Source organism: Oncorhynchus keta, chromosome 14, assembly GCF_023373465.1.
Source record: "Oncorhynchus keta strain PuntledgeMale-10-30-2019 chromosome 14, Oket_V2, whole genome shotgun sequence".
Lineage (NCBI taxonomy): Eukaryota > Metazoa > Chordata > Actinopteri > Salmoniformes > Salmonidae > Oncorhynchus > Oncorhynchus keta.
In genome coordinates, this window is record NC_068434.1 from 31,911,454 (window position 1) to 31,938,706 (window position 27,253).

The 27,253-nt window shown below is 45.2% G+C and overlaps 1 protein-coding gene across 3 annotated transcripts in view; it reads right to left on the reverse strand.

Annotated features, from left to right (window-relative positions):
• Positions 1 to 27,253, reverse strand: part of LOC118370546 (tetratricopeptide repeat protein 28-like) — a 379,819-nt gene that overhangs the window by 44,757 nt on the left and 307,809 nt on the right. For all 3 annotated transcript variants that reach the window (XM_052461490.1, XM_052461491.1, XM_052461492.1), the window contains one exon: positions 25,896 to 26,403. In XM_052461490.1, the coding sequence (XP_052317450.1) occupies positions 25,896 to 26,403 (508 nt within the window). The remainder of the gene's footprint in view (positions 1 to 25,895; positions 26,404 to 27,253) is intronic.

Here is a 27,253-nt window from a genome sequence, read left to right on the forward strand (position 1 = left end):
CATGTTGGGCTTAGGGAGAGTATACTAGGAAAGGCCTAAAGCCATTTCAACTCAGTTTCTCTCTCTCCCTCCCCCCGAATCTCTCCTGCCCCAGTGAGTAGTACACCCAGAACAGTGTTCTTTATAGCTCTGTTGTGTTAGACTCTGCCCACTGGGCACAGACGTCAATTCAACGTCTATTCCACATTGGTTCAATGTCATTTCATTGAAATGATGTGGAAACAACGTTGATTCAACCAGTGTGTGCCCAGTGGGTGTGCTGTTGTTTTGTTATGTTTCCTGTTTGATTTAGCTTTGTCTCAGCATTAAGAGGTCCTCTGGGAACCAGGGTGAAAACAAGGAAAGTGATAGCTTAATTAAAACTGTTACCTCCGGCTCTGTTAACTGATGGAGTCGCCATTTCTAATGACTTTTTTAGATGAAAAAAACAAAACAATGAGTAGTGGGTTAGAAAAAGAAAGAGAGGAGGGAGAGAGGAGAGGGAGAGAATAGAGAGAGAGAAGAGAGGGAGAGAGGAGGGGGAGAGAATAGAGAGAGAGAAGAGAGGGAGAGAGGAGAGGGAGAGAATAGAGAGAGAGAAGAGAGGGAGAGAGGAGAGGGAGAGAATAGAGAGAGAGAAGAGAGGGAGAGAGGAGAGAATAGAGAGAGAGAAGAGAGGGAGAGAGGAGAGGGAGAGAATAGAGAGAGAGAGGAGAGGGAGAGAATAGAGAGAGAGAAGAGAGGAGAGAATAGAGAGAGAGAAGAGAGGGAGAGAGGAGAGGGAGAGAATAGAGAGAGAGGAGAAGGAGAGAGGAGAGAAGAGAGGGAGAGAGGAGAGGGAGAGAATAGAGAGAGAGAAGAGAGGAAGAGAGGAGAGGGAGAGAATAGAGAGAGAGACGAGAGGGAGAGAGGAGAGGGAGAGAATAGAGAGAGAGAAGAGAGGGAGAGAGGAGAGGGAGAGAATAGAGAGAGAGAAGAGAGGGAGATAGGAGAGGGAGAGAATAGAGAGAGAGAAGAGAGGGAGAGAGGAGAGGGAGAGAATAGAGAGAGAGAAGAGAGGGAGAGAGGAGAGGGAGAGAATAGAGAGAGAGAAGAGAGGGAGAGAGGAGAGAATAGAGAGAGAGAAGAGAGGGAGAGAGGAGAGGGAGAGAATAGAGAGAGAGAAGAGAGGGAGAGAGGAGAGAATAGAGAGAGAGAAGAGAGGGAGAGAGGAGAGGGAGAGAATAGAGAGAGAGAAGAGAGGGAGAGAGGAGAGGGAGAGAATAGAGAGAGAGAAGAGAGGGAGAGATGAGAGGGAGAGAATAGAGAGAGAGAAGAGAGGGAGAGAGGAGAGGGAGAGAATAGAGAGAGAGAAGAGAGGGAGAGAGGAGAGAATAGAGAGAGAATAGAGAGAGAGAAGAGAGGGAGAGAGGAGAGGGAGAGAATAGAGAGAGAATAGAGAGAGAGAAGAGAGGGAGAGAATAGAGAGAGAGAAGAGAGGGAGAGAATAGAGGGAGAGAATAGAGAGAGAGAAGAGAGGGAGAGAGGAGAGGGAGAGAATAGAGAGAGAGAAGAGAGGGAGAGAGGAGAGAATAGAGAGAGAATAGAGAGAGAGAATAGAGAGAGAGGAGAGGGAGAGAATAGAGAGAGAATAGAGAGAGAGAAGAGAGGGAGAGAATAGAGAGAGAGAAGAGAGGGAGAGAATAGAGAGAGAGAAGAGAGGGAGAGAAGAGAGGGAGAGAATAGAGGGAGAGAATAGAGAGAGAGAAGAGAGGGATAGAAGGGTAAAAAAAATAGCTTCCAAACAAACTTATTAAAAACCTCTTTGAAGTGAATTGCAGGAGAAAATATTGCAATTTAGATTCTGTTTGATGAATAACAGAAATGTAGTGGGCTTGATTACCATCAACGACGAGACAGCCTACAGGGAGGAGTTGAGGGCACTCAGTGTGGTGTCAGGAAAATAACCTCTCATTCAACGTCAACAAAACAAAGGAGATGACCGTGGACATCAGGAAACAGCAGAGGGAGCACCACCCTATCTACATCGAATGGACAGTAGTGGAGAAGGTGGAAAGTTATTCGGCGTACACATGACAGACAAACTGAAATGATCCATCCACACAGACAGGAGGCTGAAGAAATCTGACAAACTTTTACAGGTGCACAATTGAGTGCATCCTGTCGGGTTGTATCACCGCCTGGTACGGCAACTGCACCGCCCTCAACCGCAAGGCTCTCAAGAGGGTGGTGCAGTCTGCACAACGCATTACAGGGGGCAAACTATCTGCCCTCTAGGACACCTGCAGCACCCGATGTCACAGGAAGGCCAAAAAGATCATCAAAGACAACACCCGAGCCACTGCCTGTTCACCCCGCTACCATCCAGAAGTTGAGGTCAGTACAGGTGCATCAAAGATAGAAGCTGTTTTTCAGTCTCTCAATTCTATCTCAATGCCATCAGACTGTTAAACAGCAATCACTAACTCAGAGAGGCTGCTGCCTACATAGACTCACTTGTCACTTTAAACAATGCCACTTTAATAATGTTTACATATCTTACATTACTCATCTCATATATATAGTATATACTGTATCTTATACCATCTATTGTATCTTGCCAATGCCGCTCGGCCATCCCTCATCCATATATTTATATGTATATATTCTCATTCACCCCATTAGATTTGTGTGTATTAGGTAGTTGTTGGGGAATTGTTAGATTACTTGTAAGATATTACTGCACTGTCGGAACTAGCAGCCCAAGCATTTCGCTACACTCGCATTAACATCTGCCAACCATGTGTATGTGACCAATACAATTTGATTTGATTTTGATGTTGATTTGAAATGTGAGTTAAATGCAAAAGTCATAACTCCAGTCCTCCCTGAGATATTAAATAGCGCTGACTAGGGGGTAAGTTAGCCGGTTACTGACTCATAAATAGAGTCTGGAAAGCATCATTTTCATCTCCTTTATAGGTCAGCGTGCACTGAGCCAAGGCTCCTGTCACCACTGGGCCTCAGTCAGCCAACCTGCCTCAGTAATAAAGCATGTTACAGTCGCTGTGCTGAGCAGAGCTAGCTGGCTACATGTTACAGTCGCTGTGCTGAGCAGAGCTAGCTGGCTACATGTTACAGTCGCTGTGCTGAGCAGAGCTAGCTGGCTACATGTTACAGTCGCTGTGCTGAAAAGAGCTAGCTGGCTACATGTTACAGTCGCTGTGCTGAGCAGTGTTAGCTGGCTACATGTTACAGTCGCTGTACTGAGCAGAGCTAGCTGGCTACATGCTACAGTCGCTGTGCTGAGCAGAGCTAGCTGGCTACATGTTACAGTCGCTGTGCTGAGCAGAGCTAGCTGGCTACATGCTACAGTCGCTGTGCTGAGCAGTGTTAGCTGGCTACATGTTACAGTCGCTGTGCTGAGCAGAGCTAGCTGGCTACATGTTACAGTCGCTGTGCTGAGCAGAGCTAGCTGGCTACATGCTACAGTCGCTGTGCTGAGCAGTGTTAGCTGGCTACATGTTACAGTCGCTGTGCTGAGCAGAGCTAGCTGGCTACATGTTACAGTCGCTGTGCTGAGCAGAGCTAGCTGGCTACATGTTACAGTCGCTGTGCTGAGCAGAGCTAGCTGGCTACATGCTACAGTCGCTGTGCTGAGCAGAGCTAGCTGGCTACATGTTACAGTCGCTGTGCTGAGCAGAGCTAGCTGGCTACATGTTACAGTCGCTGTGCTGAGCAGAGCTAGCTGGCTACATGCTACAGTCGCTGTGCTGAGCAGAGCTAGCTGGCTACATGTTACAGTCGCTGTGCTGAGCAGAGCTAGCTGGCTACATGTTACAGTCGCTGTGCTGAGCAGAGCTAGCTGGCTACATGTTACAGTCGCTGTGCTGAGCAGAGCTAGCTGGCTACATGTTACAGTCGCTGTGCTGAGCAGAGCTAGCTGGCTACATGTTACAGTCGCTGTGCTGAGCAGAGCTAGCTGGCTACATGTTACCTCTAAGCCATGACAGGTGCCGCTCCACCCTCCTCACATCAACATAGATCATCAGAGAAGAGTTGAGGGCTGAATAAAAGATCTGGGGGAAAAATACTTTCTTTCTTCATGTTCTCCACCCCTCACTACACCACACTGCTATTCTTCTCCTCTCTTACGCTTGTTAATCTTACACTTGATCATGTCTTCTCGTTTTCTGTGCAACATGTTTTATCTCTGCATGGTGGTGCTTCAAAGCAAGAGGATTGTACAGTAAGTTACAGTATGTCAAGTTGGCTAGAGTATGTGGGGGGAATGACAAGGCAACAACAACATTCCCCCCACCACAATCACCACAAACAACAATACTGGAATCAGAGAAAGTATGTCTTTTTTTAACCACTTAATTCTCTGTTATCTACATTATTCAGCTTATGGAAAATCAGCTATTAAAGGTAATTAAGCGATTCATTAAGTCATTATCAATTACTTGGAGCCTCACAGCCTCAGAATACAATCACTAGGGGTGAGGGGGAAAGAGAGAGTTAGAGAGAGAGAGCGAAAGAAGAAAGACAGACAGAAAGGCAGAAAGGCAAGGCACTGTCAGGCAGAGAGAAGTAGAGGGGAATGGAGAAACAAGAGGTAGAGACATCAACACAATCCCCTAACACTCCACTGGGCCTCCCTCCCAGCCATCGCCATGAAGCACTGCAGCTTGTCCTTGGCAGTACGGAGCAACAGGCCCACTCTCCTCCTCCTCCTCCTCCTCCTCCTCCTCCTATCCATTGTGCTCTGGTTTTGTCACCAGCTGTGGGTTTTTGACAGTACATCAAATACACTGTAATTACTGTGTCATGGAATTTGAAGTATTGTTGCTGCTGATGTAATGTATGCTTCCAACTCACACTCTCAAACACGTAGATCCCCTGAACGCAGCTCACTCTCCAGCACACTTTCCAGCTCACACTCTCAAACACGTAGATCCCCTGAACGCAGCTCACTCTCCAGCACACTTTCCAGCTCACACTCTCAAACACGTAGATCCCCTGAAAGCAGCTCACTCTCCAGCCCACTTTCCAGCTCACACTCTCAAACACGTCGATCCCCTGAACGCAGCTCACTCTCCAGCCCACTTTCCAGCTCACACTCTCAAACACGTAGATCCCCTGAACGCAGCTCACTCTCCAGCCCACTTTCCAGCTCACACTCTCAAACACGTTGATCCCCTGAACGCAGCTCACTCTCCAGCCCACTTTCCAGCTCACACTCTCAAACACGTTGATCCCCTGAACGCAGCTCACTCTCCAGCCCACTTTCCAGCTCACACTCTCAAACACGTTGATCCCCTGAACGCAGCTCACTCTCCAGCCCACTTTCCAGCTCACACTCTCAAACACGTAGATCCTCTGAACGCAGCTCACTTTCCAGCTCACACTCTCAAACACGTAGATCCCCTGAATGCAGCTCACTCTCCAGCACACTTTCCAGCTCACACTCTCAAACACGTAGATCCCCTGAAAGCAGCTCACTCTCCAGCCCACTTTCCAGCTCACTCTCAAACACGTAGATCCCCTGAAAGCAGCTCACTCTCCAGCCCACTTTCCAGCTCACACTCTCAAACACGTAGATCCCCTGAAAGCAGCTCACTCTCCAGCCCACTTTCCAGCTCACACTCTCAAACACGTCGATCCCCTGAACGCAGCTCACTCTCCAGCCCACTTTCCAGCTCACACTCTCAAACACGTAGATCCCCTGAACGCAGCTCACTCTCCAGCCCACTTTCCAGCTCACACTCTCAAACACGTAGATCCCCTGAACGCAGCTCACTCTCCAGCCCACTTTCCAGCTCACACTCTCAAACACGTAGATCCCCTGAACGTAGCTCACTCTCCAGCCCACTTTCCAGCTCACACTCTCAAACACGTAGATCCCCTGAACGTAGCTCACTCTCCAGCCCACTTTCCAGCTCACACTCTCAAACACGTAGATCCCCTGAACGCAGCTCACTCTCCAGCCCACTTTCCAGCTCACACTCTCAAACACGTTGATCCCCTGAACGCAGCTCACTCTCCAGCCCACTTTCCAGCTCACACTCTCAAAACACATAGATACCCTGAACGCAGCTCACTTTCCAGATCTCAATCACCTGAATTCTGATCACCTGTTCCGACACTTGTATGTCATTATCACACACTATTTAGTTCAGTTCTTCACACCCCGTCATTGTGAGGTGTTGTTTGTTTTGTGACACAGTTCTATTTGGAGCGCTGGTTTCCCCCGTAATTTAATCCTCCCTTGTATGATAGTTTTTGCCTGCCTCACGAACGACACCTTTTACCTATTCCCTGCCTGTACTTTAGCCTATCGAATTTCCTGTTATCAACCTATTGCCTGATCTCCTGGACGACCCTGCCTGTACTGTTGCCTTTTTGGACCCCCTGTGTATGACCTTCTGCCTGTCCCTGGACCCAGCTACCTGCCACCTCCTGTGGTCCTTTACAATAAACACCTGCTGCGTTCTGTGCTTGAAACCAGCCCTCTGTCTCCCATCATGTTCATTACAGATGTATTCTTGCTGTTACTGGTGGGACTAAACTTTACTCGCTGGAGGCCCTGTTTATGACCACGAGTAATCAGGACACCTTTCTGAATATTCAGAGATGGAACCAACCACTGGTTGGGTGTGACGTGACGTTGTATTAGTTAATGTGACGACTGTAGTTCATCGAATGATTAAAGGTTCTAATTGCGTGATTAACTGAATCAAGCAATTATTAACTCATTAACCTGGGGCACCATGGGAAAACTTGTTTTTATTGAGTTTCTATTTCCCAAATTAACTCAAAGAATATCAGAATATCGATTTTACAACAGCCGCTAATTAACCAGTTGCCTCTACCAATCTCGTTCTGAACGTTGTATAGCCCGTGACTCTGCACGGACCCGGGTCTCACCAATGAATTCGTACCACACCAATCTTAGTGGAATATTTATTTACTAAAAAGCTAAAATGATGATAAAAGATACACATAGACAAAACACATTATGGGCTATTGATTAGAACTTAGTATAACAAGCCAACACACTATGGCGCTTGTTACCCACAAAGGGGATTTCAAAAGAGAGAGAAAAAAGAAAGTACACAAACAAGAGAAATATACATTTGGGTGAATTTGTCAGCTATGCTATTCTAACCCTAGCCTTGCCCCAAACTGTCACTCTTATGGGTCAGAATATAATGATGTAATTACGTGGGGATGATCTCCGAGGATTCTCTGCGTGGACCGTTCAGCTGTTCGATGACACACTACTCCGGCGCACCTCTCCGTTTGTCCTCCCGATGTCAGTGTCCTTTTTGGCTTAGGAGTCTGTTCCCTCACCCTTTGCTCTGGAAGTGGTCTTCTGAGGACATACAGCTCTGTAGCTCAGAGCTCACAGCATAGGAATGAAACCCTTAAGATACCGCGATTCAATGGGAGATGGAGGCTAGGTGGTTCGACTTGAATTCCCCCGCTTAGACACAGCTACTCATCCGTAGCTTGGGTAGAAAAGGATTTCTTTGTCCTCAAACATGCGTTGCGTTCTGGGTTCGTTGACTTTTTAGACCTTGCTGCAGCTGGGGTCACGTAGTCTTGTCGTAAATTCTATACTCACAGGTTTTATACCCTTAGGTCAGAAGTGGGCGTAATAGCCTTTAGGGCAATTCTCTGAGCGTACCAAGTTAAGGCAAGGTCTAGATATGATTCAAATCCAATTTTAGACAACAAACTTAATATTTTATCTTCCCCAAAACATTCTCTTTGATTTGGATATTTTCCATACAACGTACAATGTATAAACATCAAACATATACTTGGAAAACTCTTCACATTACAATGTTTTCGTAATAACGTCATCTATTAACCTTTAATAACAAAACAAAAATGACATACATTTTCATATTCCATCTATCGTCATGACCACCATTGTGGCTGACGGAAACCATTGTTCCAAAGTCCCTTTATTTCATGTTTAATTAATGTTCTGTGGCTGGTTCTCCATAGTAACAGGACAAAGGAATTTGTCTGTGGCCTGAGATTTACCAGGGGCGTGAGGGGTCATAAAACCCCCCACATCTTCAGACCCCTAGATCTCTCCTCCTCTGTTGGGGTTGAGAGATAATCTATAGGGTTGTAGTCTCCTGTAACCTGACCTGGTCAGGACAGTCATGACAGGTGTTATGCTGGTCTTGTTCCCTATTTCCACGCTCTCTCTTCTGAGGATAACTATTACGTCTCTTAGTTGTCCATTAGAGTCAGCTTTACAACTGTCTTGATGGCTGTCGTAAGCCATGCCACCATCCTACTACATGTTGTCTTGATGCCTGTCGTAAGCCATGCCACCAACCTACTACATATTGTCTTGATGGCTGTCGTAAGCCACGCCACCATCCTACTACATATTGTCTTGATGGCTGTCGTAAGCCATGCCACCATCCTACTACATATTGTCTTGATGGCTGTCGTAAGCCATGCCACCATCCTACTACATATTGTCTTGATGGCTGTCGTAAGCCATGCCACCAACCTACTACATATTGTCTTGATGGCTGTCGTAAGCCATGCCACCATCCTACTACATATTGTCTTGATGGCTGTCGTAAGCCATGCCACCATCCTACTACATATCGTCTTGATGGCTGTCGTAAGCCATGCCACCATCCTACTACATATTGTCTTGATGGCTGTCGTAAGCCATGCCACCATCCTACTACATATCGTCTTGATGGCTGTCGTAAGCCATGCCACCATCCTACTACATATTGTCTTGATGGCTGTCGTAAGCCACGCCACCAACCTACTACATATTGTCTTGATGGCTGTCGTAAGCCATGCCACCATCCTACTACATATCGTCTTGATGGCTGTCGTAAGCCATGCCACCATCCTACTACATATCGTCTTGATGGCTGTCGTAAGCCATGCCACCATCCTACTACATATCGTCTTGATGGCTGTCGTAAGCCATGCCACCATCCTACTACATATCGTCTTGATGGCTGTCGTAAGCCATGCCACCATCCTACTACATATTGTCTTGATGGCTGTCGTAAGCCATGCCACCATCCTACTACATATTGTCTTGATGGCTGTCGTAAGCCATGCCACCATCCTACTACATATCGTCTTGATGGCTGTCGTAAGCCATGCCACCATCCTACTACATATCGTCTTGATGGCTGTCGTAAGCCATGCCACCATCCTACTACATATCGTCTTGATGGCTGTCGTAAGCCATGCCACCATCCTACTACATATTGTCTTGATGGCTGTCGTAAGCCATGCCACCATCCTACTACATATCGTCTTGATGGCTGTCGTAAGCCATGCCACCATCCTACTACATATTGTCTTGATGGCTGTCGTAAGCCATGCCACCATCCTACTACATATTGTCTTGATGGCTGTCGTAAGCCATGCCACCATCCTACTACATATCGTCTTGATGGCTGTCGTAAGCCATGCCACCATCCTACTACATATCGTCTTGATGGCTGTCGTAAGCCATGCCACCAACCTACTACATATTGTAATGGCTGGACTCAAATACAGCTGAATGTGCTATGTCATAGACCTCTCCTTAGAGCTGTGACGATAAAGCGAAAATGATCAACATCGACATTGACCATGCCTATCAGTTATCGCAGGCCCTTTTCTGATAGCGTTCAATGGGACAAGTTGCCTATACCGGAGAAATGTGAAGTTTGAAATGAAACAAGTTTGCTAATATGGGTGATTGTTAATGGGACAATTTGATGGCTACAACCATCAAACTAGTAGGAGTAGTTTAAAGGATAAAAAAATGTTATATATGTTATGTTAATGTTAATGTTATATATGTTATGTTAATGTTATATATGTATTGTTATCACATACATTCAGGCTATTTATCTCTATATGGATTGTTGTCCATATGGCCCAGCTCTCCCTCTGCTGGTGTTGAGTAACCATAGAGGTACGTATGCTTTCTCATTATGTTAACCCTGCATTGTAAAGGCTGCATTGCTAATATTTTATTTCTGCAGGTTTTGACCGTCAGATGACTAGGGCTTTGAAAAGGGGACAATAATTACATTTGAGCTCCAATCAAAAGGCCTGATCTTATAGACTTAATTCCCCCCCTCTGTCTTTTCTACTTATCTATATTTGAATTATCTACGGCACTAGGATTCATTTGCTAGATTTGATTAAGTCCTTGCCAGTGGGGGGGAGAGCAGAACAGAACAGAACAGCGTGGGTATTAATGTGCAGAGAGTTCCCATGAAAGATGTAAAGGGGTTTTATGGGCTTCTTTTCTCCTGTGACAGTGTGATAGTTATATGTTAGTGTTCCATCACTCTCGCACATCCCAGCCAGTGATAACTCAGTCACTGAGGCTGTCTGTCTCCTCTGCTCTGCTCTGCTCTGGGCCCATGCAGAGACTCCTGTCCTGACCAATCACATCACAGCTCCCTGACCAGGCAGAGGTATCGTGTATCACGCAACACTGCAGTAAATCTACGTAACAGTAGTAGACCTGAACCTGGACTGGAGTTATAGCAAAACATTAAGCTGACTACTGTTTTTCAATGGTCTTTGTTCTCACACAAGTCACTTTGTACGGCTCCATTTTAAACAACATTTAAACACTTAAAACAAGGTTGTGATAAAGAACATCCAATAAAAAAATTGACAGCAAGAGCTAGGTCAGGTAACTATCAGTAAATATGAATGTGGACATACCCAGAGACAGGAAAACAGGTACTAGTGATATAGTAGTACCTGGAACCCACAACAAGCAGAGACAGGTAAACAGGTACTAGTGATATACTGTAGTAGTACCTGGAACCCACAACAAGCAGAGACAGGTAAACAGGTACTAGTGATATAGTAGTACCTGGAACCCACAACAAGCAGAGACAGGTAAACAGGTACTAGTGATATACTGTAGTAGTACCTGGAACCCACAACAAGCAGAGACAGGTAAACAGGTACTAGTGATATACTGTAGTAGTACCTGGAACCCACAACAAGCAGAGACAGGTAAACAGGTACTAGTGATATACTGTAGTAGTACCTGGAACCCACAACAAGCAGAGACAGGTAAACAGGTACTAGTGATATAGTAGTACCTGGAACCCACAACAAGCAGAGACAGGTAAACAGGTACTAGTGATATACTGTAGTAGTACCTGGAACCCACAACAAGCAGAGACAGGTAAACAGGTACTAGTGATATACTGTAGTAGTACCTGGAACCCACAACAAGCAGAGACAGGTAAACAGGTACTAGTGATATAGTAGTACCTGGAACCCACAACAAGCAGAGACAGGTAAACAGGTACTAGTGATATAGTAGTACCTGCAACCCACAACAAGCAGAGACAGGTAAACAGGTACTAGTGATATAGTAGTACCTGGAACCCACAACAAGCAGAGACAGGTAAACAGGTACTAGTGATATACTGTAGTAGTACCTGGAACCCACAACAAGCAGAGACAGGTAAACAGGTACTAGTGATATACTGTAGTAGTACCTGGAACCCACAACAAGCAGAGACAGGTAAACAGGTACTAGTGATATAGTAGTACCTGGAACCCACAACAAGCAGAGACAGGTAAACAGGTACTAGTGATATACTGTAGTAGTACCTGGAACCCACAACAAGCAGAGACAGGTAAACAGGTACTAGTGATATAGTAGTACCTGGAACCCACAACAAGCAGAGACAGGTAAACAGGTACTAGTGATATAGTAGTACCTGGAACCCACAACAAGCAGAGACAGGTAAACAGGTACTAGTGATATAGTAGTACCTGGAACCCACAACAAGCAGAGACAGGTAAACAGGTACTAGTGATATACTGTAGTAGTACCTGGAACCCACAACAAGCAGAGACAGGTAAACAGGTACTAGTGATATACTGTAGTAGTACCTGGAACCCACAACAAGCAGAGACAGGTAAACAGGTACTAGTGATATAGTAGTACCTGGAACCCACAACAAGCAGAGACAGGTAAACAGGTACTAGTGATATACTGTAGTAGTACCTGGAACCCACAACAAGCAGAGACAGGTAAACAGGTACTAGTGATATAGTAGTACCTGGAACCCACAACAAGCAGAGACAGGTAAACAGGTACTAGTGATATAGTAGTACCTGGAACCCACAACAAGCAGAGACAGGTAAACAGGTACTAGTGATATAGTAGTACCTGGAACCCACAACAAGCAGAGACAGGTAAACAGGTACTAGTGATATAGTAGTACCTGGAACCCACAACAAGCAGAGACAGGTAAACAGGTACTAGTGATATACTGTAGTAGTACCTGGAACCCACAACAAGCAGAGACAGGTAAACAGGTACTAGTGATATAGTAGTACCTGGAACCCACAACAAGCAGAGACAGGTAAACAGGTACTAGTGATATACTGTAGTAGTACCTGGAACCCACAACAAGCAGAGACAGGTAAACAGGTACTAGTGATATAGTAGTACCTGGAACCCACAACAAGCAGAGACAGGTAAACAGGTACTAGTGATATAGTAGTACCTGGAACCCACAACAAGCAGAGACAGGTAAACAGGTACTAGTGATATAGTAGTACCTGGAACCCACAACAAGCAGAGACAGGTAAACAGGTACTAGTGATATAGTAGTACCTGGAACCCACAACAAGCAGAGACAGGTAAACAGGTACTAGTGATATACTGTAGTAGTACCTGGAACCCACAACAAGCAGAGACAGGTAAACAGGTACTAGTGATATAGTAGTACCTGGAACCCACAACAAGCAGAGACAGGTAAACAGGTACTAGTGATATAGTAGTACCTGGAACCCACAACAAGCAGAGACAGGTAAACAGGTACTAGTGATGTAGTAGAACCTGGAACCCACAACAAGCAGAGACAGGTAAACAGGTACTAGTGATATACTGTAGTAGTACCTGGAACCCACAACAAGCAGAGACAGGTAAACAGGTACTAGTGATATAGTAGTACCTGGAACCCACAACAAGCAGAGACAGGTAAACAGGTACTAGTGATATAGTAGTACCTGCAACCCACAACAAGCAGAGACAGGTAAACAGGTACTAGTGATATACTGTAGTAGTACCTGGAACCCACAACAAGCAGAGACAGGTAAACAGGTACTAGTGATATAGTAGTACCTGCAACCCACAACAAGCAGAGACAGGTAAACAGGTACTAGTGATATAGTAGTACCTGGAACCCACAACAAGCAGAGACAGGTAAACAGGTACTAGTGATATACTGTAGTAGTACCTGGAACCCACAACAAGCAGAGACAGGTAAACAGGTACTAGTGATATAGTAGTACCTGGAACCCACAACAAGCAGAGACAGGTAAACAGGTACTAGTGATATAGTAGTACCTGGAACCCACAACAAGCAGAGACAGGTAAACAGGTACTAGTGATATAGTAGTACCTGCAACCCACAACAAGCAGAGACAGGTAAACAGGTACTAGTGATATACTGTAGTAGTACCTGGAACCCACAACAAGCAGAGACAGGTAAACAGGTACTAGTGATATAGTAGTACCTGGAACCCACAACAAGCAGAGACAGGTAAACAGGTACTAGTGATATAGTAGTACCTGCAACCCACAACAAGCAGAGACAGGTAAACAGGTACTAGTGATATACTGTAGTAGTACCTGGAACCCACAACAAGCAGAGACAGGTAAACAGGTACTAGTGATATAGTAGTACCTGCAACCCACAACAAGCAGAGACAGGTAAACAGGTACTAGTAATATAGTAGTACCTGGAACCCACAACAAGCAGAGACAGGTAAACAGGTACTAGTGATATAGTAGTACCTGGAACCCACAACAAGCAGAGACAGGTAAACAGGTACTAGTGATATACTGTAGTAGTACCTGGAACCCACAACAAGCAGAGACAGGTAAACAGGTACTAGTGATATAGGAGTACCTGCAACCCACAACAAGCAGAGACAGGTAAACAGGTACTAGTGATATAGTAGTACCTGCAAACCACAACAAGCAGAGACAGGTAAACAGGTACTAGTGATATAGTAGTACCTGGAACCCACAACAAGCAGAGACAGGTAAACAGGTACTAGTGATATAGTAGTACCTGCAACCCACAACAAGCAGAGACAGGTAAACAGGTACTAGTGATATAGTAGTACCTGCAACCCACAACAAGCAGAGACAGGTAAACAGGTACTAGTGATATAGTAGTACCTGGAACCCACAACAAGCAGAGACAGGTAAACAGGTACTAGTGATATAGTAGTACCTGGAACCCACAACAAGCAGAGACAGGTAAACAGGTACTAGTGATATACTGTAGTAGTACCTGGAACCCACAACAAGCAGAGACAGGTAAACAGGTACTAGTGATATAGTAGTACCTGGAACCCACAACAAGCAGAGACAGGTAAACAGGTACTAGTGATATACTGTAGTAGTACCTAGAATTTGCTGGAACCCACAACAAGCAGAGACAGGTAAACAGGTACTAGTGATATAGTAGTACCTGCAACCCACAACAAGCAGAGACAGGTAAACAGGTACTAGTGATATACTGTAGTAGTACCTGGAACCCACAACAAGCAGAGACAGGTAAACAGGTACTAGTGATATAGTAGTACCTGCAACCCACAACAAGCAGAGACAGGTAAACAGGTACTAGTGATATACTGTAGTAGTACCTGGAACCCACAACAAGCAGAGACAGGTAAACAGGTACTAGTGATATAGTAGTACCTGCAACCCACAACAAGCAGAGACAGGTAAACAGGTACTAGTGATATACTGTAGTAGTACCTGGAACCCACAACAAGCAGAGACAGGTAAACAGGTACTAGTGATATAGTAGTACCTGCAACCCACAACAAGCAGAGACAGGTAAACAGGTACTAGTGATATACTGTAGTAGTACCTGGAACCCACAACAAGCAGAGACAGGTAAACAGGTACTAGTGATATAGTAGTACCTGCAACCCACAACAAGCAGAGACAGGTAAACAGGTACTAGTGATATAGTAGTACCTGGAACCCACAACAAGCAGAGACAGGTAAACAGGTACTAGTGATATAGTAGTACCTGCAACCCACAACAAGCAGAGACAGGTAAACAGGTACTAGTGATATAGTAGTACCTGCAACCCACAACAAGCAGAGACAGGTAAACAGGTACTAGTAATATAGTAGTACCTGGAACCCACAACAAGCAGAGACAGGTAAACAGGTACTAGTGATATACTGTAGTAGTACCTGGAACCCACAACAAGCAGAGACAGGTAAACAGGTACTAGTGATATACTGTAGTAGTACCTGGAACCCACAACAAGCAGAGACAGGTAAACAGGTACTAGTGATATACTGTAGTAGTACCTGGAACCCACAACAAGCAGAGACAGGTAAACAGGTACTAGTGATATAGGAGTACCTGCAACCCACAACAAGCAGAGACAGGTAAACAGGTACTAGTAATATAGTAGTACCTGGAACCCACAACAAGCAGAGACAGGTAAACAGGTACTAGTGATATAGTAGTACCTGGAACCCACAACAAGCAGAGACAGGTAAACAGGTACTAGTGATATAGTAGTACCTGGAACCCACAACAAGCAGAGACAGGTAAACAGGTACTAGTGATATACTGTAGTAGTACCTGGAACCCACAACAAGCAGAGACAGGTAAACAGGTACTAGTGATATACTGTAGTAGTACCTGGAACCCACAACAAGCAGAGACAGGTAAACAGGTACTAGTGATATACTGTAGTAGTACCTGGAACCCACAACAAGCAGAGACAGGTAAACAGGTACTAGTGATATACTGTAGTAGTACCTGGAACCCACAACAAGCAGAGACAGGTAAACAGGTACTAGTGATATAGTAGTACCTGGAACCCACAACAAGCAGAGACAGGTAAACAGGTACTAGTGATATAGTAGTACCTGGAACCCACAACAAGCAAGCAGAGACAGGTAAACAGGTACTAGTGATATAGTAGTACTTGGAACCCACAACAAGCAGAGACAGGTAAACAGGTACTAGTGATATACTGTAGTAGTACCTGGAACCCACAACAAGCAGAGACAGGTAAACAGGTACTAGTGATATACTGTAGTAGTACCTGGAACCCACAACAAGCAGAGACAGGTAAACAGGTACTAGTGATATAGTAGTACCTGGAACCCACAACAAGCAGAGACAGGTAAACAGGTACTAGTGATATACTGTAGTAGTACCTGGAACCCACAACAAGCAGAGACAGGTAAACAGGTACTAGTGATATAGTAGTACCTGGAACCCACAACAAGCAGAGACAGGTAAACAGGTACTAGTGATATAGTAGTACCTGGAACCCACAACAAGCAGAGACAGGTAAACAGGTACTAGTGATATAGTAGTACCTGGAACCCACAACAAGCAGAGACAGGTAAACAGGTACTAGTGATATACTGTAGTAGTACCTGATATAGTAGTACCTGGAACCCACAACAAGCAGAGACAGGTAAACAGGTACTAGTGATATAGTAGTACCTGGAACCCACAACAAGCAGAGACAGGTAAACAGGTACTAGTGATATAGTAGTACCTGCAACCCACAACAAGCAGAGACAGGTAAACAGGTACTAGTGATATACTGTAGTAGTACCTGGAACCCACAACAAGCAGAGACAGGTAAACAGGTACTAGTGATATAGTAGTACCTGGAACCCACAACAAGCAGAGACAGGTAAACAGGTACTAGTGATATAGTAGTACCTGGAACCCACAACAAGCAGAGACAGGTAAACAGGTACTAGTGATATAGTAGTACCTGGAACCCACAACAAGCAGAGACAGGTAAACAGGTACTAGTGATATACTGTAGTAGTACCTGGAACCCACAACAAGCAGAGACAGGTAAACAGGTACTAGTGATATAGTAGTACCTGGAACCCACAACAAGCAGAGACAGGTAAACAGGTACTAGTGATATAGTAGTACCTGCAACCCACAACAAGCAGAGACAGGTAAACAGGTACTAGTGATATAGTAGTACCTGGAACCCACAACAAGCAGAGACAGGTAAACAGGTACTAGTAATATAGTAGTACCTGGAACCCACAACAAGCAGAGACAGGTAAACAGGTACTAGTGATATAGTAGTACCTGGAACCCACAACAAGCAGAGACAGGTAAACAGGTACTAGTGATATAGTAGTACCTGGAACCCACAACAAGCAGAGACAGGTAAACAGGTACTAGTGATATACTGTAGTAGTACCTGGAACCCACAACAAGCAGAGACAGGTAAACAGGTACTAGTGATATAGTAGTACCTGGAACCCACAACAAGCAGAGACAGGTAAACAGGTACTAGTGATATACTGTAGTAGTACCTGGAACCCACAACAAGCAGAGACAGGTAAACAGGTACTAGTGATATACTGTAGTAGTACCTGGAACCCACAACAAGCAGAGACAGGTAAACAGGTACTAGTGATATAGTAGTACCTGGAACCCACAACAAGCAGAGACAGGTAAACAGGTACTAGTGATACCTGGAACCCACAACAAGCAGAGACAGGTAAACAGGTACTAGTGATATAGTAGTACCTGGAACCCACAACAAGCAGAGACAGGTAAACAGGTACTAGTGATATAGTAGTACCTGGAACCCACAACAAGCAGAGACAGGTAAACAGGTAAACAGGTACTGGAACCCACAACAAGTGAGACAGGTAAACAGGTACTAGTGATATAGTAGTACCTGGAACCCACAACAAGCAGAGACAGGTAAACAGGTACTAGTGATATAGTAGTACCTGGAACCCACAACAAGCAGAGACAGGTAAACAGGTACTAGTGATATACTGTAGTAGTACCTGGAACCCACAACAAGCAGAGACAGGTAAACAGGTACTAGTGATATAGTAGTACCTGGAACCCACAACAAGCAGAGACAGGTAAACAGGTACTAGTGATATACTGTAGTAGTACCTGGAACCCACAACAAGCAGAGACAGGTAAACAGGTACTAGTGATATACTGTAGTAGTACCTGGAACCCACAACAAGCAGAGACAGGTAAACAGGTACTAGTGATATACTGTAGTAGTACCTGGAACCCACAACAAGCAGAGACAGGTAAACAGGTACTAGTGATATACTGTAGTAGTACCTGGAACCCACAACAAGCAGAGACAGGTAAACAGGTACTAGTGATATAGTAGTACCTGGAACCCACAACAAGCAGAGACAGGTAAACAGGTACTAGTGATATAGTAGTACCTGGAACCCACAACAAGCAGAGACAGGTAAACAGGTACTAGTGATATAGTAGTACCTGGAACCCACAACAAGCAGAGACAGGTAAACAGGTACTAGTGATATACTGTAGTAGTACCTGGAACCCACAACAAGCAGAGACAGGTAAACAGGTACTAGTGATATACTGTAGTAGTACCTGGAACCCACAACAAGCAGAGACAGGTAAACAGGTACTAGTGATATAGTAGTACCTGGAACCCACAACAAGCAGAGACAGGTAAACAGGTACTAGTGATATACTGTAGTAGTACCTGGAACCCACAACAAGCAGAGACAGGTAAACAGGTACTAGTGATATAGTAGTACCTGGAACCCACAACAAGCAGAGACAGGTAAACAGGTACTAGTGATATAGTAGTACCTGGAACCCACAACAAGCAGAGACAGGTAAACAGGTACTAGTGATATAGTAGTACCTGGAACCCACAACAAGCAGAGACAGGTAAACAGGTACTAGTGATATAGTAGTACCTGGAACCCACAACAAGCAGAGACAGGTAAACAGGTACTAGTGATATAGTAGTACCTGGAACCCACAACAAGCAGAGACAGGTAAACAGGTACTAGTGATATACTGTAGTAGTACCTGGAACCCACAACAAGCAGAGACAGGTAAACAGGTACTAGTGATATAGTAGTACCTGGAACCCACAACAAGCAGAGACAGGTAAACAGGTACTAGTGATATACTGTAGTAGTACCTGGAACCCACAACAAGCAGAGACAGGTAAACAGGTACTAGTGATATACTGTAGTAGTACCTGGAACCCACAACAAGCAGAGACAGGTAAACAGGTACTAGTGATATACTGTAGTAGTACCTGGAACCCACAACAAGCAGAGACAGGTAAACAGGTACTAGTGATATACTGTAGTAGTACCTGGAACCCACAACAAGCAGAGACAGGTAAACAGGTACTAGTGATATAGTAGTACCTGGAACCCACAACAAGCAGAGACAGGTAAACAGGTACTAGTGATATAGTAGTACCTGGAACCCACAACAAGCAGAGACAGGTAAACAGGTACTAGTGATATAGTAGTACCTGGAACCCACAACAAGCAGAGACAGGTAAACAGGTACTAGTGATATACTGTAGTAGTACCTGGAACCCACAACAAGCAGAGACAGGTAAACAGGTACTAGTGATATACTGTAGTAGTACCTGGAACCCACAACAAGCAGAGACAGGTAAACAGGTACTAGTGATATAGTAGTACCTGGAACCCACAACAAGCAGAGACAGGTAAACAGGTACTAGTGATATACTGTAGTAGTACCTGGAACCCACAACAAGCAGAGACAGGTAAACAGGTACTAGTGATATAGTAGTACCTGGAACCCACAACAAGCAGAGACAGGTAAACAGGTACTAGTGATATAGTAGTACCTGGAACCCACAACAAGCAGAGACAGGTAAACAGGTACTAGTGATATAGTAGTACCTGCAACCCACAACAAGCAGAGACAGGTAAACAGGTACTAGTGATATACTGTAGTAGTACCTGGAACCCACAACAAGCAGAGACAGGTAAACAGGTACTAGTGATATAGTAGTACCTGGAACCCACAACAAGCAGAGACAGGTAAACAGGTACTAGTGATATAGTAGTACCTGCAACCCACAACAAGCAGAGACAGGTAAACAGGTACTAGTGATATAGTAGTACCTGGAACCCACAACAAGCAGAGACAGGTAAACAGGTACTAGTGATATAGGAGTACCTGCAACCCACAACAAGCAGAGACAGGTAAACAGGTACTAGTAATATAGTAGTACCTGGAACCCACAACAAGCAGAGACAGGTAAACAGGTACTAGTGATATAGTAGTACCTGGAACCCACAACAAGCAGAGACAGGTAAACAGGTACTAGTGATATACTGTAGTAGTACCTGGAACCCACAACAAGCAGAGACAGGTAAACAGGTACTAGTGATATAGTAGTACCTGGAACCCACAACAAGCAGAGACAGGTAAACAGGTACTAGTGATATAGTAGTACCTGCAACCCACAACAAGCAGAGACAGGTAAACAGGTACTAGTGATATAGTAGTACCTGGAACCCACAACAAGCAGAGACAGGTAAACAGGTACTAGTGATATAGTAGTACCTGCAAACCACAACAAGCAGAGACAGGTAAACAGGTACTAGTGATATAGTAGTACCTGCAACCCACAACAAGCAGAGACAGGTAAACAGGTACTAGTGATATAGGAGTACCTGGAACCCACAACAAGCAGAGACAGGTAAACAGGTACTAGTGATATACTGTAGTAGTACCTGGAACCCACAACAAGCAGAGACAGGTAAACAGGTACTAGTGATATACTGTAGTAGTACCTGGAACCCACAACAAGCAGAGACAGGTAAACAGGTACTAGTGATATACTGTAGTAGTACCTGCAACCCACAACAAGCAGAGACAGGTAAACAGGTACTAGTGATATAGTAGTACCTGGAACCCACAACAAGCAGAGACAGGTAAACAGGTACTAGTGATATACTGTAGTAGTACCTGGAACCCACAACAAGCAGAGACAGGTAAACAGGTACTAGTGATATAGTAGTACCTGCAACCCACAACAAGCAGAGACAGGTAAACAGGTACTAGTGATATACTGTAGTAGTACCTGGAACCCACAACAAGCAGAGACAGGTAAACAGGTACTAGTGATATAGTAGTACCTGCAACCCACAACAAGCAGAGACAGGTAAACAGGTACTAGTGATATACTGTAGTAGTACCTGGAACCCACAACAAGCAGAGACAGGTAAACAGGTACTAGTGATATAGTAGTACCTGGAACCCACAACAAGCAGAGACAGGTAAACAGGTACTAGTGATATACTGTAGTAGTACCTGGAACCCACAACAAGCAGAGACAGGTAAACAGGTACTAGTGATATAGGAGTACCTGGAACCCCCACAACAAGCAGAGACAGGTAAACAGGTACTAGTGATATACTGTAGTAGTACCTGGAACCCACAACAAGCAGAGACAGGTAAACAGGTACTAGTGATATAGTAGTACCTGGAACCCACAACAAGCAGAGACAGGTAAACAGGTACTAGTGATATAGTAGTACCTGGAACCCACAACAAGCAGAGACAGGTAAACAGGTACTAGTGATATAGTAGTACCTGCAAACCACAACAAGCAGAGACAGGTAAACAGGTACTAGTGATATAGTAGTACCTGCAACCCACAACAAGCAGAGACAGGTAAACAGGTACTAGTGATATAGTAGTACCTGGAACCCACAACAAGCAGAGACAGGTAAACAGGTACTAGTGATATACTGTAGTAGTACCTGGAACCCACAACAAGCAGAGACAGGTAAACAGGTACTAGTGATATAGTAGTACCTGGAACCCACAACAAGCAGAGACAGGTAAACAGGTACTAGTGATATACTGTAGTAGTACCTGGAACCCACAACAAGCAGAGACAGGTAAACAGGTACTAGTGATATAGTAGTACCTGGAACCCACAACAAGCAGAGACAGGTAAACAGGTACTAGTGATATACTGTAGTAGTACCTGGAACCCACAACAAGCAGAGACAGGTAAACAGGTACTAGTGATATACTGTAGTAATACCTGGAACCCACAACAAACAGAGACAGGTAAACAGGTACTAGTGATATAGTAGTACCTGGAACCCACAACAAGCAGAGACAGGTAAACAGGTACTAGTGATATATAGTAGTACTTGGAACCCACAACAAGCAGAGACAGGTAAACAGGTACTAGTGATATACTGTAGTAGTACCTGGAACCCACAACAAGCAGAGACAGGTAAACAGGTACTAGTGATATACTGTAGTAGTACCTGGAACCCACAACAAGCAGAGACAGGTAAACAGGTACTAGTGATATAGTAGTACCTGGAACCCACAACAAGCAGAGACAGGTAAACAGGTACTAGTGATATAGTAGTACCTGGAACCCACAACAAGCAGAGACAGGTAAACAGGTACTAGTGATATACTGTAGTAGTACCTGGAACCCACAACAAGCAGAGACAGGTAAACAGGTACTAGTGATATAGTAGTACCTGGAACCCACAACAAGCAGAGACAGGTAAACAGGTACTAGTGATATAGTAGTACCTGGAACCCACAACAAGCAGAGACAGGTAAACAGGTACTAGTGATATACTGTAGTAGTACCTGGAACCCACAACAAGCAGAGACAGGTAAACAGGTACTAGTGATATAGTAGTACCTGGAACCCACAACAAGCAGAGACAGGTAAACAGGTACTAGTGATATAGTAGTACCTGGAACCCACAACAAGCAGAGACAGGTAAACAGGTACTAGTGATATACTGTAGTAGTACCTGGAACCCACAACAAGCAGAGACAGGTAAACAGGTACTAGTGATATACTGTAGTAGTACCTGGAACCCACAACAAGCAGAGACAGGTAAACAGGTACTAGTGATATAGTAGTACCTGGAACCCACAACAAGCAGAGACAGGTAAACAGGTACTAGTGATATACTGTAGTAGTACCTGGAACCCACAACAAGCAGAGACAGGTAAACAGGTACTAGTGATATAGGAGTACCTGGAACCCACAACAAGCAGAGACAGGTAAACAGGTACTAGTGATATAGTAGTACCTGCAACCCACAACAAGCAGAGACAGGTAAACAGGTACTAGTGATATACTGTAGTAGTACCTGGAACCCACAACAAGCAGAGACAGGTAAACAGGTACTAGTGATATAGTAGTACCTGGAACCCACAACAAGCAGAGACAGGTAAACAGGTACTAGTGATATAGTAGTACCTGGAACCCACAACAAGCAGAGACAGGTAAACAGGTACTAGTGATATAGTAGTACCTGGAACCCACAACAAGCAGAGACAGGTAAACAGGTACTAGTGATATAGGAGTACCTGCAACCCACAACAAGCAGAGACAGGTAAACAGGTACTAGTAATATAGTAGTACCTGCAACCCACAACAAGCAGAGACAGGTAAACAGGTACTAGTGATATACTGTAGTAGTACCTGGAACCCACAACAAGCAGAGACAGGTAAACAGGTACTAGTGATATACTGTAGTAGTACCTGGAACCCACAACAAGCAGAGACAGGTAAACAGGTACTAGTGATATAGTAGTACCTGGAACCCACAACAAGCAGAGACAGGTAAACAGGTACTAGTGATATAGTAGTACCTGGAACCCACAACAAGCAGAGACAGGTAAACAGGTACTAGTGATATAGTAGTACCTGGAACCCACAACAAGCAGAGACAGGTAAACAGGTACTAGTAATATAGTAGTACCTGGAACCCACAACAAGCAGAGACAGGTAAACAGGTACTAGTGATATACTGTAGTAGTACCTGGAACCCACAACAAGCAGAGACAGGTAAACAGGTACTAGTGATATAGTAGTACCTGGAACCCACAACAAGCAGAGACAGGTAAACAGACTTACTAGTGATATACTGTAGTAGTACCTGGAATGCACAACAAGCAGAGACAGGTAAACAGACTTACTAGTGATATACTGTAGTAGAACCTGGAATGCACAACAAGCAGAGACAGGTAAACAGGTACTAGTGATATACTGTAGTAGTACCTGGAACCCACAACAAGCAGAGACAGGTAAACAGGCTTACTAGTGATATACTGTAGTAGAACCTGGAACCCACAACAAGCAGAGACAGGTAAACAGGTACTAGTGATATACTGTAGTAGAACCTGGAACCCACAACAAGCAGAGACAGGTAAACAGGTACTAGTGATATACTGTAGTAGAACCTGGAACCCACAACAAGCAGAGACAGGTAAACAGACTTACTAGTGATATACTGTAGTAGAACCTGGAACCCACAACAAGCAGAGACAGGTAAACAGGTACTAGTGATATACTGTAGTAGAACCTGGAACCCACAACAAGCAGAGACAGGTAAACAGGTACTAGTGATATAGTAGTACCTGGAACCCACAACAAGCAGAGACAGGTAAACAGGTACTAGTGATATAGTAGTACCTGGAACCCACAACAAGCAGAGACAGGTAAACAGGTACTAGTGATATAGTAGTACCTGGAACCCACAACAAGCAGAGACAGGTAAACAGGTACTAGTGATATACTGTAGTAGTACCTGGAACCCACAACAAGCAGAGACAGGTAAACAGGTACTAGTGATGTAGTAGAACACTGGAACCCACAACAAGCAGAGACAGGTAAACAGGTACTAGTGATATACTGTAGTAGTACCTGGAACCCACAACAAGCAGAGACAGGTAAACAGGTACTAGTGATGTAGTAGAACACTGGAACCCACAACAAGCAGAGACAGGTAAACAGGTACTAGTGATATACTGTAGTAGTACCTGGAACCCACAACAAGCAGAGACAGGTAAACAGGTACTAGTGATGTAGTAGAACACTGGAACCCACAACAAGCAGAGACAGGTAAACAGGTACTAGTGATATACTGTAGTAGTACCTGGAACCCACAACAAGCAGAGACAGGTAAACAGGTACTAGTGATATAGTAGAACACTGGAACCCACAACAAGCAGAGACAGGTAAACAGGTACTAGTGATATACTGTAGTAGTACCTGGAACCCACAACAAGCAGAGACAGGTAAACAGGTACTAGTGATGTAGTAGAACACTGGAACCCACAACAAGCAGAGACAGGTAAACAGGTACTAGTGATATAGTAGTACCTGGAACCCACAACAAGCAGAGACAGGTAAACAGGTACTAGTGATATACTGTAGTAGAACCTGGAACCCACAACAAGCAGAGACAGGTAAACAGGTACTAGTGATATAGTAGTACCTGGAACCCACAACAAGCAGAGACAGGTAAACAGGTACTAGTGATGTAGTAGTACCTGGAACCCACAACAAGCAGAGACAGGTAAACAGGTACTAGTGATGTAGTAGTACCTGGAACCCACAACAAGCAGAGGAAAAAGCAGGAGCAGAGAATAACAACATGAGAGGAATGCGTATATCACCCCACCATCAAAGTCTGCTATTTGGCACAGCGGTGCTAAAATACAGAGAGAATACTGATGCTGCCTCCACCTCCACGCATTGTCTTTCTCACTGGCAAACCATGATCTCTACACTGCTATTGTAGCCTGTTCCCATCACATCCTGCCAAGCTCCTTGTGAGGAAGCATCCCGGCTCTTCTGCAGGTCAGTGACCTTGGTAAAACTCCACACTGCCGAGCTGGAGCAAACACAAAGCCAACCTCCCTCCACCTGTCTGGGACTGCCTTCCTTCTACCATCTACCAGACTAACTTTCTAAAAACCAGGTGGTTCCTCATCCTGTAGGGTGGACGGGGCCATAAAGAGGAACTCACATGCTCATCAGAAAAGGGAAGCCCACAACATGAGGGACTGCGCTATACATTGACCTCAAATGCCAGGGACAGGCCTCGAGGCCAATCTAAGGGGAAGCATAATAACACGGTACTGAACTACAAATATTCTCTGTGGGCCATGTTTGAAAATAAACCGAAAAATGAAGATGTTATAGATAGATATGATGCTATCCCCAGCCCAGTCTCCTGACCCACCCACCACAGACTACCCCTCTGTGTTGTTACGTACCCAGGTTGGAGGAGGCTCTTCCCTCTGCAGCTCTGTCCTTCAGGCCCTCAGCGATGGCCAGCTGCTGTTGGTGGTACTGCTTGGCTCTCTCCAGGTCCTGCATGCAGCGTGCAGCGTGCCCCAGTCCAGCGTACGCCCTCATCTCTATAGGCTGCTCCTCCAGCTCCTGGGCCAGCTCCAGCACATGGGTGTGGTATGACATGGCCTTGTCAAAGTTACGGTGGTAGTGATAGGCACTGCCCAGGTTGCTGTAGGCACGGGCCTCCTCCCTCTTGCTGGTCAGGGCCTTGGCGATGCCCAGGTGCTGCTCGTGACATTGGACAGCGTTTTCAAAGTCTCCCATGGCGATGTAGACGGCGCCCATGTTGCCCAGCTCTCGTGCCTCCGACAGCTGGTCCTTGGACTGCTTGGCCAGTAGGACACACTGCTTGTGGCTGGCCAGGGCATTAGGGTAGTCCCCGATGGCTGTGTACACATGACCCAGGCTGCTCAGGGCCATAGAAGCTGCCTGGAGACACAGAGAGAACACAGGCACACAAACGTCAGGCAAGTAATTAAGGTCACATAGTAAAAACACTAAAGATTTGTGAAATTGACCCACATTTAAATGAGTTGGTTGCTTTTGCATTTCAAACACCCCTCTCCATCCCTAAACACCCCTCTCCATCCCTCAACACCGTTCTCCATCCCTCAACACCCCTATCTTCATTTGACAACACCCCTCAACACCCCACTTCATCCTTCAACACCCCTCTCCATCCCTCAACACCCCTCAACACCCTTTTCTGTCCCTCAACATCCCTCTCCGTCCCTCAACACCCCTTTTCTGTCCCTCAACATCCCTCTCCGTCCCTCAACACCCCTCAACACCCCTTTTCTGTCCCTCAACATCCCTCAACACCCATTTTCTGTCCCTCAACGTCCCTCTCCATCCCTCAACACCCCTTTTCTGTCCCTCAACATCCCTCTGTCCCTCAACACCCCTCTCCGTTCCTCAACATCCTTCAACACCTCTCTCCATCCCTCAACACCACTTTTCTGTCCCTCAACATCCCTCTCCGTCCTTCAACACCCCTCTCCGTCCCTCAGCACCCCTCTCCGTCCCTCAACACCCCTCAACATCCCTCAACATCCCATTCCCCAAAGTATATAACAAAAACTATATTTGAAGCAATATTGCTTTAGGGACCAAACAACAAACCAAAAATGCTTTGCTTCCTTTCTTGTGATCTGGGGGGAGGGGGTTGAAACCCTGATGCAGATTAGCACAGCGGTAGGCTTGTTTTAAAGCTGACAGTTTGCCCACTGCAATCTGCTTCATGGGAGCACGCCACCAACAATGGAACAAAGAGCCAGTT